This window comes from Nanorana parkeri, unplaced genomic scaffold, assembly GCF_000935625.1.
Source record: "Nanorana parkeri isolate BGI_ZX_2015 unplaced genomic scaffold, ASM93562v1 scaffold89, whole genome shotgun sequence".
Taxonomy (NCBI): Eukaryota; Metazoa; Chordata; class Amphibia; order Anura; family Dicroglossidae; genus Nanorana; species Nanorana parkeri.
The window spans coordinates 2056300-2073800 of record NW_017306357.1 but is presented as its reverse complement, the minus strand read 5'-3'; the positions used below and the strand labels follow the sequence as shown (position 1 = coordinate 2073800).

The following is a 17501-nucleotide window of genomic DNA, read 5'->3' as shown; positions in this document are numbered from 1 at the left end:
GTTGTACATTTTGTTGCACAGTAAAAAAGAAAAAAAAATAAGACATCCCCTGAAAATAAGACCTAGTGTGTTTTTGGGGGGCAAAGAAAATATAAGACAGTGTCTTATTTTCGGGGAAACACGGTAGGAATAGATTCTAGAGTTGTTTTCGATAATGCAATCAAAACTTTCTTGAAAAAAAATCCCCCAAAAAGCTGCAGTCACTGTTTGGGTATACAGCCGCTGTCAGACTACAATGGAGCATTGGGGGGGAAGGGATTCCCCCGAGAGTTTTTCTCCCCCTCGGCGGAGAGATATTTCAACCCACAGGGTTGAACGAGAAAAAAAACAATGTATGGCCAATTTCAGTCAATGTATGGCCAATTTGAGTGGGGCTGATACTTTATCTCAGCAGTTGCTAATTAAGAAGGCTAAGTGGTCTGCTTTTAAACAATTTCATGAACTATATATGTGTCCATTCGTTTTGTGTGAATAATGGCTGAAAAAAACTTTCATAATATATTTTCTTTTCAGGTCTAATGTAATGTCATACCACATTATGACCACTAGATGGAGCTGAGCAGCATAAGGGATAATGATTAATTTCCTATGCTCATGAGCTCCATCTAGTTGCCATAATGTGGTATTACATGACAATACATTTGACCTGACAAGAAAATATATCCATTATTTGCACAAAACGGATGTTCAAAGACATTCCCAAGCCAAAGGATCCTGCGATCTGTTGATAAATAGACCCCTAAGTGATTGCAGTGACATGCAGAACTTCCTCTAGTGGTGAATCTTCGGATCTGTATATTTAATTTGATAAAGAAAATCTGGAATAGCAATGTAAAAATATGAAAGTCACAACAAAGATGACTTTAGGGTAAACATTACAGTAATAACTGAAAATACTGTACACACTGAATTTCACGATTTCCCGTTAAGTGCTGGCATAATAATAAGAAATGATTGCAGAAATTGGATTTCAAGCTGCTTTGGTATGCACTTTGTAACTGCTGCGAGCAGAAGACACATTTTGTATGCATTGGATTTAATCACATTCGTTGCCTATAGACCGTTAGGGGAGGCTTTGCTCTGCACCGAGGATTAACTAATGGCATTTTTACAATCGTGTTTAACTAAGTTAACTGGTCCATGGCAGTGATCTACTATGATGTGCAATTTAATCATGAGCATTCTAATCTTTATAATTCTCCCGATGAAGGGCACCAGGACTTTTTTGCTATTCTTAAAAGGGCACTATCATTTAAATGCGTAAAAAAATAAATATATATATGTTTTAGATACACTATATTGCCAAAAGTATTGGGACACCCCTCCAAATCATTGGAGGGGGGGAGCCAATACTTTAGGCAATTTAGTGTATCTAATAGACGTGTTCTTTGGAGTGACGAATCACGCTTCTCTGTTTTGCATTGTTACTTTGCAATACAAATTTTCACTTTGCAAGGGAATATTCACTTAGGTTAGCGAATGTGGGTAAGCTGTGCTGACTTCCATCATCCAATCATGTGCAAGCAAAAATCCTGCTTTTTTTTTTTTCCTTGCACCCGATTGGGTGTTCTTTGCAAAGTGAACTTTAGCCACATTCACTAAGCTAAGTGAAAATTCACTTCGCAAAAATAACTCAATTCCTTTAGTAAACCAGGGTTAATGCTTCCATACAAAGAAGCCATTTTGGAATTTTTTGCTGGTTTTAGAAAATCAGAGCTGGCTACTGATTGAACTAGAAAAGGGAATTTTATTAACACTAAAAGACAAAAAGGCGTATTCAGCAATCATATATTCAAGTTTTTTTCAAACAAAAGTAGAGTTAGCTTTTTATTTGTCTTTATTTTTGTTTCTCCATATGTAAACCAGAATAATGGTTATAGTCTAGATCAGGGGTAGGCAACCTCAGCACTACAGCTGTGGTAAAACTACAAATGTCAGTATGTATCTGCCTCTACCCCCGCACTGCAAGGGTTAAGTGCTCATTTTGTCTAGTGAGCTCAAATAAAGAAGATATACTCACCTGATCCCCAATCCCACTGGGCTTCTAGACCAATCCACGCAGCCTCTTCTCCCTGGGTTCCAGAGGTCTAAGGACTACCGAAGTCATCATGCCTTATGCAGGTTCATTGACTTGCATTATACGTGAGGACACAGAGGGACATTCCAGAGCAGAGGGCGAGAGAGGTGAGCGTTGACTGCCGTGGGACCGAGGATCGGATGAGTAACACAGCTTTATTTGAGCCCCTAGACAAAATGAGCACTTAACCCTTACACACTGTAAGGGTTAAGTGCTCATTTTGTCTAGGGGCTCTAGGGAGTAGCCCCATGCAAAGGTAAGCAGGGCAATTTTTTTCTTAACCCTTGCAGTGGGGCTACCCCCGCACTGCAAGGGTTAAATGCTCATGTTTGTCCTCAAAGCCAGCTCGCTCTTAGACCAGTCCCTTGAGCATCTCTCCTCCTCCGCTGCAGAAATGTAAGGATCCTTGAGTCATCACATTCTATACACAGTGTATAGGATGTAAGGATGCTGAGGGACATGCCATCACTGCAGTGGAGGAGACAGTCGTCAGGAACCAGAGGCATAGCAGCCAGCCGGCTCTGAAGTTCGGGTGAGTATAACTTTTTTTTAAGCACTTTGACAAAAATGAGCACCTAACCCTTGCAGGGTGGGGTAGCCCCACTGCATGGGTGAAGCAGAAAACTGCCCGGAGTTCTGCTTTAAATTCCCAGAGTTCTTCTTTGAATATGTTTATCCACCATTTTTACCACTTTTCTAACCCCTGACCTCCCATGTTTCATTTCAGCTTTGGTTTGTACACCAGCAGTAGATATAAATCCCGGTATGTAATGTTTTGCTTTGATATGAGGTCTCTGTGAGCGGAATTTCCTAATTTTCAACACCGTCGCGCAGACCGAAATACAAATAATAACAGTCGTAAATCTTTCTCAGACTCCCACCATTCATTTACCCCAAGCTGTTGTTTTAATTGGAAACATTTAAAAAGCAGAGAGCAAATGTTTCCAATCCATGCCACTGCGTTCCTGGGAAAAAGCAAGATTAATACAAATGGCAGACAAAGACAGGCCATGTAAAAGAGCCAACGCAAAGGTTTATTGATGGAATGTGGAGCATTGCTGTAGAGAGCGCCAAGTGCAGGAGATCAAAGCCAAAGACCGTGGTTTGAAATGCCCGGATCCTTGTACAATGACCTGTGAAAAGAAAACAAAAAACATATTAGAAAAACCACAGGAAGACTAGCTTGGTGCATACAGTGTATGTGTACAATTTGCAACTTTCATTCAAGTAATATTAAACTCTCAATCTGTTTCTCCAATGATGAATCCAGATCAGACAAATATACATTGCCCAGCAAAGCATTGCCTTACATTTCTGCACTTACACTCAATATGTTTCTAAACAGATCCAACTCTCACGGCTCTGCTTCCCTGAACTTCCTGTCCAGTACAAGATCACAACAGACAGAGCAGTCTCTAGCTGCCGTCCATCTACTAGCTTGGGAAAGGCAGGAAGGATGAGAGTGGAGACCATGGGAGGAGGGAAGTGTCTTGCCTTGCTGTGTCTGTATGTTTGTAGATGTGTATGTGACATCATGTTCAGTCAATAAAGAAAATTGACTGCTATCTACAAACATGGTGCGAATGACTTTATGGTACTTTGCATTTGATGTGCGGAGGCATTCGCTGTCCCTTTCGGCACCCTCCAGTTTTTGTTTGGGCTTTATCCGGTCAGGAGTGCGATGGGATCTACTACATTTTGTATTTTTGTGGAGACACACACAGCTCACTAGCACACACAAGGGTGGCTCCATACTACCCTGCAAGGGAAAGGAGCCACCATAAAATATGATTTCAGGGCCAGTGCTCAAGTGACCAGCTGATTCTGCAGGAAACTAAAACTTTCAAACATCATGAATCAGCATACATTGTAAGTGATTTCATCAGCATTTGAAATAGCTTTAAAATATTTTGATTTTAATATCACTTTAAAGTGCAACTGAAGCCAAAACCTTTTTTTTAGTTTTAGATGTAGTGGAGAGGGATTAAAACCAGTGCCAGGTTGATTTTCCTCTCTGTGTCCCTGTTAGTGAGATTCACCCTCTCTATTTGTCCTGGTGACTGTTATCACTGAAAGTGAAAGAAAATCCCAAATTTTGGGTTGTCACCAGAACTGGGATAGAAGGGAAATCTTCCAATGGGGACACTAATTCCAGTGGCCCTGCTAGCCACCAGGCATTTCCCTCACTTTGAAGAGATTTCCCCCTATTTCCTGTTGTGGCTATTGCATGGGAAGTGAAGGGAAATTTCCCCAATGGGACACAGCTGACAAAGAAAAAACGCTTCTTTACTCTCCCTCTCCCTTCAGCCACAGCTATAAAAAAAAAAGTTTTGGCTTAAGCCTTACTTTAGAAATTGCACAGATTTTGTTGTTAAGTACTTTAAAAAACAAAAACTTGGGGGTATATTTATGAAGGATTCATTGGGGAATTCACCTTACAGTATTCACCCAAGTGGCACTTAAAGGCATTTGCCTGGCATGCCATATTCACATCCCCTCCCCTTCATTGATAATAGAATGAATGTGCCTTCAGAGACTGTAGCAGTCAGTGGTGGGCCTTTGATTGGCAGAAGTACAATGCGGAGTCAAAAATCTTTATAAACCTGCAGGCGAATTTGCTGGCATGAACTCTCCATAGTGCTGAAATTGTGTTTATACATACTGTAGTTATAGTGTATTTCCACTTGGGCAGCCAGATTGGGATCAAACCTTCTTATTTTAGTCATTACATCTTCCTATTAACACAGCATAACTCAAAAAAATGTTGCTTCCCTTTTTACTTTTTCTATTCTCTGTAATTCTAAGGAGGGGGCTTGAGGGATGTGGGGAGTTAATATTTACCGTTAGGGGAAAAGGGGAAATGACTGAGAAGCTTGAATTCTCGCAATAAGTGAATCAAGTGTCAAGTGAGGTAATTCAGACTATCTCCCTTTATCTTGGGGACAAACTCGCTCACCAGTTGTTCAGAGTAGCTTAAGTCTGCCTAAGGTCCATTGTGTTGCGTATTTTATAGTTGTGTTGCATATTGTATTTATTAGTTTATAAGTATCTTACAATTGTAAAACTCCATTAGGCTCCATTCATCTTTTTAACTCCATTTGTCTCCATTCATCTTTTTAACTTTATTTCTTGCTCAACAGCAGCAATAAATATATTTTATTATCTTTTTTTCTGGGCAAGAAAACAAATATTATTTCTCTCATGCAGCAGACAGAATATTAGCTGGACCCATAATAAAGAATCTAAGTAACAGGATATATATACAACACACACACACACACACACACACACACACACACACACACACACACACAGTGCTAAAAACTTAAAACAATGGAAGGAGGTAGAGCTTTTAGGCACAGTAGACTTTGCATTTCTCTTGTGTCTAAAAGCTCTACCTCCCTCCAATTTTTTTAAGTGTTTAGCTTTTAGTTTAGCTAAAAAGCTTTTTCCTCTTTCTCCTAGCATTTTGTTTTGTAGCCTGCTTGTGGTGCACACATAGAGCAGTGTACAATCCCTGAAATGGGTGCAGGTATGATGTATCTCCAGGGCACATGCACATGTAGTTACATCAACAGTGGCTTTGCAATGCTTGAAGAGAGAAGATGTCAGACCTGGAAGAAGAGGTGCAGAAGATGGAAAACAATGGTGGATGGAGCCATTAGGAAGATGGCGAAGTTGCTACAGGGTGATCCTGGTAGCAGCACTGTTTATATGCCTCAAGGAACTCTGAGGAGGTGTCTCTTAAGAGTTCCCTGTGCCAATAATGCCATTATTTGGGCTTCATCTATATACAGGCAAAGTACTTGCCCAATGACCAGCCATTCTTTTATAACTATACCTGAACACTAGAAAGCTGAACCTGTGTTGAAGGTGTAGATTGTTGTCCAATCGCTGTGTAGAAATTTTAAAACTGAACTCTGTAAACAGCAGGCTGTTTAAAAGGAAGGAGCTGTCGGACATACTTTTGGTTCCGCTTTATGCTGATCAGTTGGTGTTTCAGATCATCTGTGCTTAGAGCAGTAGATTATGTTTTTCATTTACTAATTACCCTGGACGCTAAATGATTGGTTGCCGTGATAAAATGAAAATGATTCATGAAAATGTCCTAATGCTGAGAATTAGGGATGCACCGATACTTCTCAGATACAAGTGCCTATACTTGGCATTTTGTCAATATCCCACCGTCGCTCTTTAGCTGTTATTATTTGTTTTGCGGCAGAATTGTTTGTATCGCGCAGCAGTGTAATTGTTTTTTAGACGCAACATGCTTGGAACCTTGAAAACACTGTAAATTTCCCCAAAGAGACTTGTCATTAACTTCCAGCCTTCCACCCCTAGTTGTACATTTCTTGCCTTTGACTTTCCAATGCTGAGAGTCTCTACAAAATTGTTCTGTGTGAGATTTCATATCAAGAGCTGATCACGACTGAACAATTTGTTCCCCTACAAAGCTTAAAAGTGACATTGATGCGGGTGCCTTGGAGAACCATTAGAGGGACCAAAACCTATTTAAAAATGTTGCACATCGCAGTGCCATCAAAGAATAATGAAGCTGTCAGCGCCAGAATCTATATTGAGTGCGAGAAATAATTGATACGTACATGACTGAGAGAAGAGCTCAAGAGGGTCCTTGTACATTAATTGTGGTCACAGTGGCAAGAAAACATCGCTGAAACAATCTGTCTGGGTCTTGGGGCTGGTTATCACAGTCCAGTTTATGGCTCAGAAAATGACGCTTGAATCCCTCAGGGGCCGTTGACTGGGTGGATCTGCTGGGACCATCCAATGAGTTTTGTTCTGTACCTAAAATAAAATGTAGAGAACTGAATGTTAGACACACAATAAAAACTCCCACATCCTTTCATGCATTAGTGCTTATTAATGATCCAATCAATCAAATCTGATATAATCTTTAACATGTTAATAAAAAATTTAAAAATATCTAAGCAATTTTTAATATTTTTAAAGGTTTAATTCACCCTTAGGCACATTTCCCCCCAAAATCCGCCATGCTCTGCAGATCACACATCACTGGCCCTCCAGCTGTTGTGGAAGCATTGAGGTGTTGCAGGACTGACACTTACAGGCATGACTCCCAGAGGCCAGTATGCTGGTATTTGTAGTTCAACCACTGCTGGAGTCCACCCCTGCCTTAGGACCATGCACAGCTGTAAAATTAAAGAATGAGTTCACCTTTGGGGCCGGTTCACACCATAAACAGTGCGTTCCAGAGCGTTCAGCCTGTGAAACGCACTGAATCACTTTCCGACTGGCTTCCTTCGTTCAGGGGCGGGAGGGGCGTGGCAGTTCGTTGGAGTCAATCTTGCCGCATCTTTGCAGATTGCAGTGGACCGTAGCTCAGGCACTGATATGCCACGTGTTCTGGTGTGGGCGATCGCACTGCGGGCGAGGGGGCCCCCTCCGGCCCCCGAATGCAAGAAGCCGGCCGGAGTGCAAGCCAGTGTGTTCCAGAGGCTGACCACTCTGAAACGCACTGTTTATGGTGTGAACCGGCCCTTAGGCACATTTTCCAAAAATTCTCCTATTACAAATCAGTGTTCCACTTTAAAAAAAATGCTCCTTTTGCATTCCTGACCACAACTCCTTGGTGGGTGTTCCCCCTCCATCCCTGAAGATTGCAGGAGGTGCCTGCAAGACAGAACAAACAAGCGCATGCATAGTGCATCTTCCCCCGCTGTAGCAGGAGCGACTAAGCTCAGAGAGGAAGAGGTCACACTGTGCATGCATGAATTGGTGATGGCACTGTTCTTCCTTCTGGAGAGTGGCTACTTTGGGTCCCCATGGTCCCTGTGTGTTGTAAAGTAGTCACCGCTCCAAGCTCGCTCCTGTGATGGACTACAATCTGAATACAAATTAGTAAACTAAACATAAGATTGTAGTCCATCACAAGAGCGAGCTTGGAGTGGTGACTACTTTACAACACACACAGTGGCCATGGGGAACAAAAGTAGCCACCCTCCAGAAGGAAGGACAGTCTCAGCACCAATTCAGAGATGATTTGAGGATCTACAGCCGAGCGATACACAAATAAGATACATTTTTGTTAATAGTTAAAGTACATGAATGCATTTCTAAGATTTAACTCCAAAGTTTATTGTCAGTTTAAGGTCATGTGACACCCCCCTAATATTTCACAATAAACCTAACCCTGAAACGTAAAGTATATTGAAACTCAGGAACAAAAATTGAATATATTGCAGCTTACCAATCCCTAAATATGGAGGTTACATTAGTTGTCATTCTTCAGCTTTTTTCCACCTGGTGATCCTGCCAGATAGACACTTCCTGTCCTCAGGTGGCAACCCTCATTCACCGTACTGTATCAACACAGGTGCAGAGTTGTCACCCTAGGACACAAAATGTTTTAAGACTACACAACACCTCCGCAACTCCTCTTTTCCATAACATAAGAGGTAGGCGTCTTGCAGTCCACTGGAAACAATGCTAACTAATAGTAATTCAGAGCACAGGAAGCTTACACAATTTCTGGCAGGATAAACCGCAAACAGATATCTTGTGAACTGATATCTTTCTGATAACTTTCTGCAAGGCAAAGCAACAAGTTCACTCATTTATATCCCCCCCTCGCCCTTACTACCACTGCTGCACATATTGACCTTCTGCTTGCTCCAGTTCACCTACCATATGGAAATAAAATAACAAAATACTCTTCCAGGTATGGCCGAGCACGTTTCTTTCTAAAAGGCACTTTCAATGGTATGTTTAACAGGCCGTGCTGTACACTTCCTCCGTCCCTTGTATTACCGAACAGAGTTTTTGTTGCCTGGAGAATTGTATTGCCGTCAATGAGATGTCTTTTGCATAGACTCCAGTGATTTGTAGCTCACTTTGAGGAACTGACTTACTGCAGATTTGGCGCTAGCTGCAAATTCGCCATTCTCAGCAGATATTCACATTATCCAATGTAGCTGCAGACAGTCAAGGAACACCAGAGATTTGTAGCTTCACAGACAAGCTTTAGCTAATGCAGCACCTCTGTAGCTACCAATCTCCCACAGAGAGTAATCAGAGAGATTTGTAGCTGCAACAGATCTCTGCTATGGCATTACTGGTGTGTGACATGGTCCGATATGGTGTACAAAACCAGAACAGTATGCCGGACTATGATGGTACCACAACGACAATATAATAAAGTTCCAATCATTTTATTATACATAATTAGAGTAGTACTAAACTTTCAAACTTTCTTTCAATAATGAATCCAGATCAGATACACATGGCTCTGCAAAGCAAATTTAAAATTTTTGCCCAAGCACTTACAGTCAAGACTTTTTCGTTATGTTTGATGTTTGCTGAGGAAAGCCTTTTACTTTACCGTTTTGCTGAAGAAAGCTGTTTGTTCTGTTAGCGCTGGATGGAATAAAAGCTGCTTATTTATATTGGACCGTGTTGAAGACGCATGAGTACCCCTGGGGTTCCCCACAATTGTAAGAACACATCACAGTGCTTGACTTTTCCTTTCTTTTTCCTTTTTAAAATAACGTTAATTCAACTGCGTGGCAGCGCATGGCAAAGCACTGCGATGCATTGCCGTGCATTGTAATACACTGGGTTGCAATTAAATGTGTGCCTGCATCATTTTATCGCAACACACACCAACACAGCGCAGAAACGACAGTGCAGATCAGGCGTTACCACAACACATAAGTGTGAGGCCAACTTCTAGATTTTTAGCAAGAGTTGCTTAGTTAAAAAAAATTGCAAAAATGGTCTGGCCAGCTGAGGTCAAAAGTGTTGTCCAGGGCGTGGCAGTGAAAGGGTTAAATAATTCACTCTTACCAACCATGTAATTGTGTAACCCAGAACAGTTATGCAATCGAAAACGCTAGAGCTCCTGATCTGCATACCAGCTCTAGGTCAATGACGCAGAATATGCCAAAGTCATTGGATTAGGATGACGGCCAGGGAACTGGTGTTTTCAGAAGGGAAGGACATCAATGGAAGCCTCCATACTTCCCCTGTACAGATTCTCTTTAATTTTCAAGCAGTGGTTGCCCACTACATTCTGAACTGACTCCATGCCACTGACAACTTTAGCTAGTTTTAAATGTAGATTTTTGGGGACCAGAAATAGGATATTAACATGCCTTTGATAGTCTGTGCCTCTTCTCATTTCTCTGAATTCCACAATACGGAACAACATGTTCTGTCTCCGCACTCATGTGAAATTATAATACTAGATTATCACATCTCCCAGGTAGCCAGCATAATAAAGTCTTGATTGCATTGTGTTCCTCTCCTAGGGAAACTTGAAGCAATGCTCCATGGGAAATGGGCGAAAATAGTCATTTCTAAAAGGGGAAATGGTAGATGCCATTTTTCCATGACAGGACTTCCAGTAAATGCCACACCCAACAGGTTGTAAAACAGCCCATGGCATTTTCACCCTTTTATATAGTATTGTCAGAGCCGGATTAAGGCCAAAGGAGGACTTAAAGGAGAACTATGAGGCGAGTGATTTCCACTCACCTCATAGTTCAAGCCGACCTGTGACAATGAGACTGTCACAGGTCGGCTCAGTAGATCGGGAGGTGAGCGAACACATACCGGCGTTCGCTCACCTCTCCAGGGACTGGATTCCCCCCTCCCTGCTCCGATCCGCCAGCGCTGACTGCAGCTCGCAGTATACTGAGCCTAGGGTGACGGGAGGACACTAGTTTGTGTCCTCCCGTTACCCTAAGGAGAACTATGGGGAAAAGCCTTAACCCCATAGTTCTCCTTTAAGAAAGATAGTAGTTTTGGGCCCCTTACTCCAGTTACAACCTTCAGTCAGGGCTGGATTTCCCACAAGGCCAACCAAGGCCAAGCCTCGGGGCAGCAGGGAGTAGAGGGGCAGCAGGGGTGTTGAATTCCTATCCCCTGATGCCTGGGACATGCAGTTCTGGGTGCTGGGTAGTTATTTTCTACATTTAGCCCTGCTTTGGGCAACCAGAGCTAAATGTACAGTGGGGAAGCTGCTGCTTGTTTTGTACAAGTGATCTCGGCGATGTCACTGAGATCACTTGTATGCAGCCTGCAGGTATGCCATTCTCCATGGAAAGTGGGGGGTTGGCAGAAAGGGGGACGCTTTGAGGAACCTGGCCTTGGGGCAGCAGAGGGAGTAAATCCGGCCCTGCCTTCAGTGTTACTTTTTGGCTCAAAAACCAACTCTAATATCACCCTGAAAGTCAGCAGATTTTAAAAGTTGACACTACAGATGCTTAAAATGATGTCTGACTTGAGGAACACCAGGGTACCCAGAAAAGAGAAGAACCCACACGTCAAAGCAAATTGTTTTTACCAATATATCACATGCAAGCGCCACTACTAAACATTCCAGAAGTTCCTTGTACTGCAAATGTCAAATATTTAATTTTGCTGATACTAGTGAATTGAAAACGTATGATCAACAATCTGCTGTTTTCACATTCCACTGATACCCAAGACAAATGACTTGCATCCCTCTGACATATGATAGATAGTATAGTGGGCTGGAAGGTACCACACACATCCGTATGTCTATAAATAATCCAAAAGCAAATGATCAGACTGCAAAGGTACCACAAACAAACACGATAATAAAATCATAATTGTATTCCAATGTAATAAACATCTTTTTTTTTTAAACAACATTAAAAACATAGCTTGTGATGAGCCCAATGTTTTACCATCACCATTACCTAGGTAACTTTCTATGCTTATCTGGACGCATTGTTGTAATCCATAAGACTTTGTTTTATAGAGAGGAGAGTTTGCTCCTCAAGAAGCGGATCTAGTTGTCAGAGAAATGCATTAAGATCTACCAAATAGATGCAAAACCAGGCATATCCATGCTGCATGGTGTGTACGTTGTATTTAAAAGCAACTTGTACAGTGGAGAGGGAATGGATCTCAACATGCTTCTTAGACAACTAGGTCTGCTTCATCAGGAGGAGACGGAGGTAAGTCTTATAGGCTACACAGATGCACCCAGATAAGAATAGAAAAGTTGTTAGGGTTAGAACTAAATCACAGGAACCCATCACATTCACCCAGTCAGAATAAAACTCTCAGAAGTTGATTGATCTTTTATGCCTGAGATGTACTCCAAGGCAAGTTCTTGATTATAACACAAGCATACTGTGTACTTCTTTAATTAGTTTATCTCAAAGATCTGTGAGTATATTCAATAAAAATCTGTGTAACATCTCACCCAGAGCCAAAATATATTCAATATTCCTTGAATCACCCAGCCTGTCACCATGTTATAGAAATGCTTTGGGGCAGGATACACCATTAAACAAGATTATGTTGTGTTCTACGTCATCCAGCCAATATATTGCAAACCTTCCTCCGGGCAAGGTGTACCACATGGCTAATGGTATCCAGTGCCTATCAGAGCATGGGAAGGATACAGGGGGTGGGCATGCACAGTGCCTCCACTAAAAAAAATTATTTCTCTATCCTGTACTGCAAATATAAAATATGTAACTTTACTAATACCAGTGAATTGAACACATATATGCAGCACTCCACTGTTCTCACATTCCATTGAAACTCAAGATGAAGGACATGCATCCCATTGACAGAGATTGTCAATATTAGAATAAAAAAAACCCCATAACAATTATGATAAATATTGTTCCACAAAATGAAATGATCCAGTTTAATAGCACGCATCTTTGGACAGCAGCTCCAGAAGGGAAAGGATTGAAATAAGTGTAAACATAACCCAAAAAGGTGGTGGGAGAGTTGTTGACAACCTTGTCATTTTAATATGTATTGTTAATTTAGAGGCAGCAGATTTCAATCTGATTGTGAACAATGTCATCATAGTGTCAACTGTCCTGACAAGCACAAAAATAGCTTTAAAACAAGCCATCCCTGATCTCTCTAGCTGCTTGTACTGTGATGTAATTTATTCTCAAAAACCCTTAGGCTCCAATTAGACCTTTATTTCAGGTGTGATTAGGGACTCCTGCGTCAGAAACTTGCGATTTCCTGCAGCAGGTATTCCAAATCTGCTGTTTACAAGCGGCAACTGTCATCCATTTAAGTTAATGCCACTCATTAACTCGCCAACACACCGCATGTAGACATATGCACAGCAATAAAAAACATTTTCATTCGTTTCGTCAAAGGAAACAAATGTTTAGGTTGTTTCGTATTCGGAGGCCTTCGAATCCGAAACCGCACACTGAAACTGCCGAACGAGCGGCGGCTATATCGGCCACCGGCGCGTTCTTCTCATGAGCGCAGCCATCTTGGAGTGTATACAACACTCCGCCGCCATCTTGGTGTATGCCAAGAGTTACTCCAAGATGAACACGCCGGCGGCTGATATGGCCACCGCTCGTTCAGCATGTGACGTCACCCTCTGTTCTGAGAACTAATTCATGTATGCCTGAATATAGTTTTCGTATATTCAGGCATCTAATAAATTTGTTATTTCGGTTTTGGACGAACCGCCGAATCAACTGAATTTCGTTGATTTGCAGGTTCATCCGCATCCGAATGCACATGTGTAACCGCATGTAATCGTATGTGATACGATTACATGCGGTTAGGAATCAATCACTATGCCTGAATGGATCAATAGTGCGTCCAAGGATAATGATTGATTCCTAACCGCATGTGAAATCCCTAACCACATGTGAATCATGCAGTGTGCCAGCGTTCTGCTGGTTTCAAATGCAGCAGCTGTCACCTGATCATTAACTTGAATGGGTGACAGCTGCCACTTGTAAACAGCAGATCAGGGATTCCTGCTGCAGGAAATCACAAGTTCCTGATGCAGAAATCCTTAATCACACCTAAAATATAGGAATGGAGCCTAAAGATCACAATCAAGACTCTAAAGTTGGTAGTCTGTTTCTAATGGTTCAGAAACACCTGTTTTGTGTTTTTCATTAGAGGTCTGGCAGGCTGCCAAGAATAGAAAGTAATGGGAAAAAGAGCTGAGATTTCTATGCCTCTGGTGTGAACGCAGAGGATTAATTTTTCCACAATGTCTATAGATACATTGCTGAATGAGTGCATCTATTAAAGTGCTTTTACTGCTTGTTCAGCCTTTTAAGTGAACTTGTGCCCAAATAAGGAAAAGCAACAGGTTCACTTAAAGGAGAACTATGGGGTAAAGGTTTTTCCTCTTAGTTCTGTCGAGATCCACCCAGCTGCGTGATTGACAGCTGGCTCTGCCTATCTAGAGGCAGAGCCAGCTGTACCCTCCCCCGCCCGTTCCTCTAGTCAGCGCTGGAGGATCGGAGCTGGGAGGGGGGAATCCCTGCAGGGAGCCGTGAGTGACAGTCACGGATCTCTGCAGGGAGATGATTGAGAAGTGAGCGAGCGATGGTATGTGTTCGCTCACTTCCCGATCTATTGAGCCAACGTGTGACATTTTCATTGTCACACGTCAGCTCGAACTATGAGGCTGAGTGGAAATCACTCACCTCATACTTCTCGTTTAACTAGGCCTCACTTCCTCCATACTACCACCACTGCTGCACATATTAAGATTTGGCATGCTCTAGTTCACCTGCCAGAGTAAAATGAAACCAACAAAGTACTTCCATGTATTGGAGAGCATGTTTATCACTAAAAGGCACTGGTCTACCTAAAAGGCACTGATCTAGGAAGGCATTCCCCACCCATTTAGTAACACCTACTTCTTAAACTGGCATTGGTCAGATGGAAAAAGTGAAAACAGATTCCTCCACCTACGCTAAACTGTGTGGGTTAATGATTGGCATTTTTATTTTATAGATATGATATACAGTATGTACATAGGGGCAGCCATATTAGCTCATTATATTATCAGGCTCTGCATCCTGATTTGCAGTGTTACATAGTGGTGGTGTTTACCTTTTTACAATGAAAGTGTGTAAGTTGTCCAGCCCATTGAAAATAATGCACTTCCTATGTGGCTGATATCTTATTTTGCAGTTACTAAGCAGCTACTAAGTCCGGAGTCCAGTGCGTTACTAAGTCCAGAGTCCACCACGTTACTAAGTCTGGAGTCCAGTGCATTCCTAAGTCCACGGCGTTACTAAGTCCAGTGTGTTCCTAAGTCCAGAGCTCAGTGCGTTCCTATGTCCTGAGTCCAGTGTGTTACAAAGTCCTTAGTCCAGTGCGTTACTAAGTCCTGAATCCAATTCATATACTGTTCTGCATTGCTGGGATTTGTTGTCCCCCTACAGCTGGTGCCATTCTGCATTAGAGTGTAAGCTCCTCTGTACAGAAACTAATGTGACTGGCTCAGAGGTTCTCTGTACAGCACTGTGGTATATGTCAGAGCTATATACATGTATCATAATAGTGTGAGACTGTGGGGGGGACCACAAGTACCGGCAATGACATTGACAGCTGGGGGAGAGGGGCCTTAGCCATGTAGGCTGTATGGGGCTCCATGATTACTAATGGCGGCCCTGCTTCCAGCACAATGTGGTTAGACAATTGGCATGCCCCTGCCCCAGTTATGTGGCCCATTAAGAATTTATATGAGAAAAATGATTGGTTAAACACAGAATTGTTTTTTTTCCGCATGACTTTTTCTTTATATATGGGTTTTTTGAAATGGCAAATGAGATCATTAAGAGATAAGATGAAGGTATTAGTGCAGAATAACACTTTTGGTAGTTAAATAGAACATTTTCATAGATTTCTCTACATCAGACTACAACAACTAGGGGACAGAGGGATTTGGTTCCAAACGAGGGGCAGTCCTTCCAGTTAGGAGGTATGTTGGGTGACTAGTCCTTTGCCCTGTGTTTGCCTTTTTTGGGGTCACAGCTTGCTGAGTTCAATTCCTCTTAAAGCATCTCAGTTTATTAAATATTGCCAAACAAAGTACACAACAATCGCCAGCAGCATGTCTCAAGGATAAAAGGAAGGGAGGGAATCTTCAATAGTCAATGTATTAGACTTTCGAGGCTGCTCTCACTGGTCTAGGGAAACCACAGAGCTGAAATACAAAACACACAGAGCGTCTCCATCGTGTAAAAACTTTTAATAAAACAGAATAAGAACAGCTAAAATAGTACTCACAAACGTAGAGTTTAAGCAGACATGAAAGATCATATGTAGCAGACTGGGCCAGCCGACTATCAGTCCTCCTTCAGCGAGGCGTGACCTCAGAAACGCGTCAACCAGGACTGATAGCAGGCTAGCCCAGTCTGCTACATATGATCTTTCATGTGTACTTAAACTCTACGTTTGTGAGTACTATTTTAGCTGTTCTTATTCTGTTTTATTAAAAGTTTTTACACTATGGAGGCGCTTTCTGTGTTTTGTATTATTAAATATTGCGTTAATAACTAACATTACATTAAAAGCCTGTGCCGATGAGGCAGATTTCTTTTATCTAGCCATATTGACATGTTTATGACGGAATATTTAGCTTCATACTGTGTTGCTGTGATGCACAGACATTCATGATTATAAGCTCTACATGAATGTGCTTAGTGCCCAGGGCTAGTAATAAAGAAAATCACAGTCTCCGATAATGAATTCACATCATTCACATCATTCTAACTGGCGTCACTAATTTTGAGATACATCAAGATTAAGATGAAAGAAACCCCAGTCTGGAAAAACGCCAGCTTGCGAAATAAACTGTGCGGATTCTGATCACACAGTTCAGAAAATAAACTTTACTATCTGCTTCTCTTACCTTTTGATGTGTTATACTGTTTCGTTTTCACAGTAACTGGCACATAGCTTTAAGGGCCCATTCACATCTATACTCCAGAGTTTTAACATGTGTTGCAATCCACATCTGACCATTTATTTTCCCTGTACACTTATCAAGGTACAACACACCCAAACAAGGTACAAAAAAAGTACAGAACACATTTTTGGCCAATGCAGCACACCAAAATACCTGTTGCATTGTAGTGCATTGAGCATTAAAAATGAATGGGATGTCCCCCATAAAACATATACTATACATTGCTTGTAACCAACACATGTTAACAGGCATGTAACTCGAACACATAAATGTATACTAATACCAGTGCTCAAAATTTCCACTCGCCTGCTCGCGTTTGGCGAGTGGAAATGCAGTCAGGCTTGACCGCGTACCTAACTCGTGGGAGCAGCTTCTCCTGGCTGGGCTGTCTCTCTTCCTTTTGGCCCGAGCTCTTCACTGAGCTCCAGCCAAAACGAAGTGATTAGTAAGGTCTGCAGAATTTCATAAGATCATTTAAGAGGGTGTGTTTAGGGGCGGAGTTAAGATTGGGGCAGGGTAGTGGTTAGGTGGGAAACTGGTGGCGAGTAGCTATTAAGGCCAGGCTAGTAGTTCAGGACTTGAAACTTTGACCCCTGCTAATACTATGGAAACAGAGGACTTTGTATCTAATCCACCACTTAAACATTCATAAATGTCTATTTTACCTGATTGAGTGGAAGCAGGAGTAGGCAAACA

The 17501-nt window shown here is 41.9% G+C and overlaps 1 protein-coding gene across 1 annotated transcript in view; it reads right to left on the bottom strand.

Annotated features, from left to right (window-relative positions):
• Nucleotides 1-3046: 3046 nt before the first annotated feature.
• The window catches only part of FAM159A (family with sequence similarity 159 member A), a 58750-nt gene continuing 44295 nt past the window's right edge, over nt 3047-17501 (bottom strand). Inside the window, exons 4-5 of the mRNA XM_018552475.1 lie at nt 6682-6883; nt 3047-3210 (exon numbers count right to left, since the gene is read on the bottom strand). Of these exons, the coding sequence (XP_018407977.1) occupies nt 6699-6883 (185 nt within the window). The 3' untranslated portion in view covers nt 3047-3210; nt 6682-6698. The remainder of the gene's footprint in view (nt 3211-6681; nt 6884-17501) is intronic.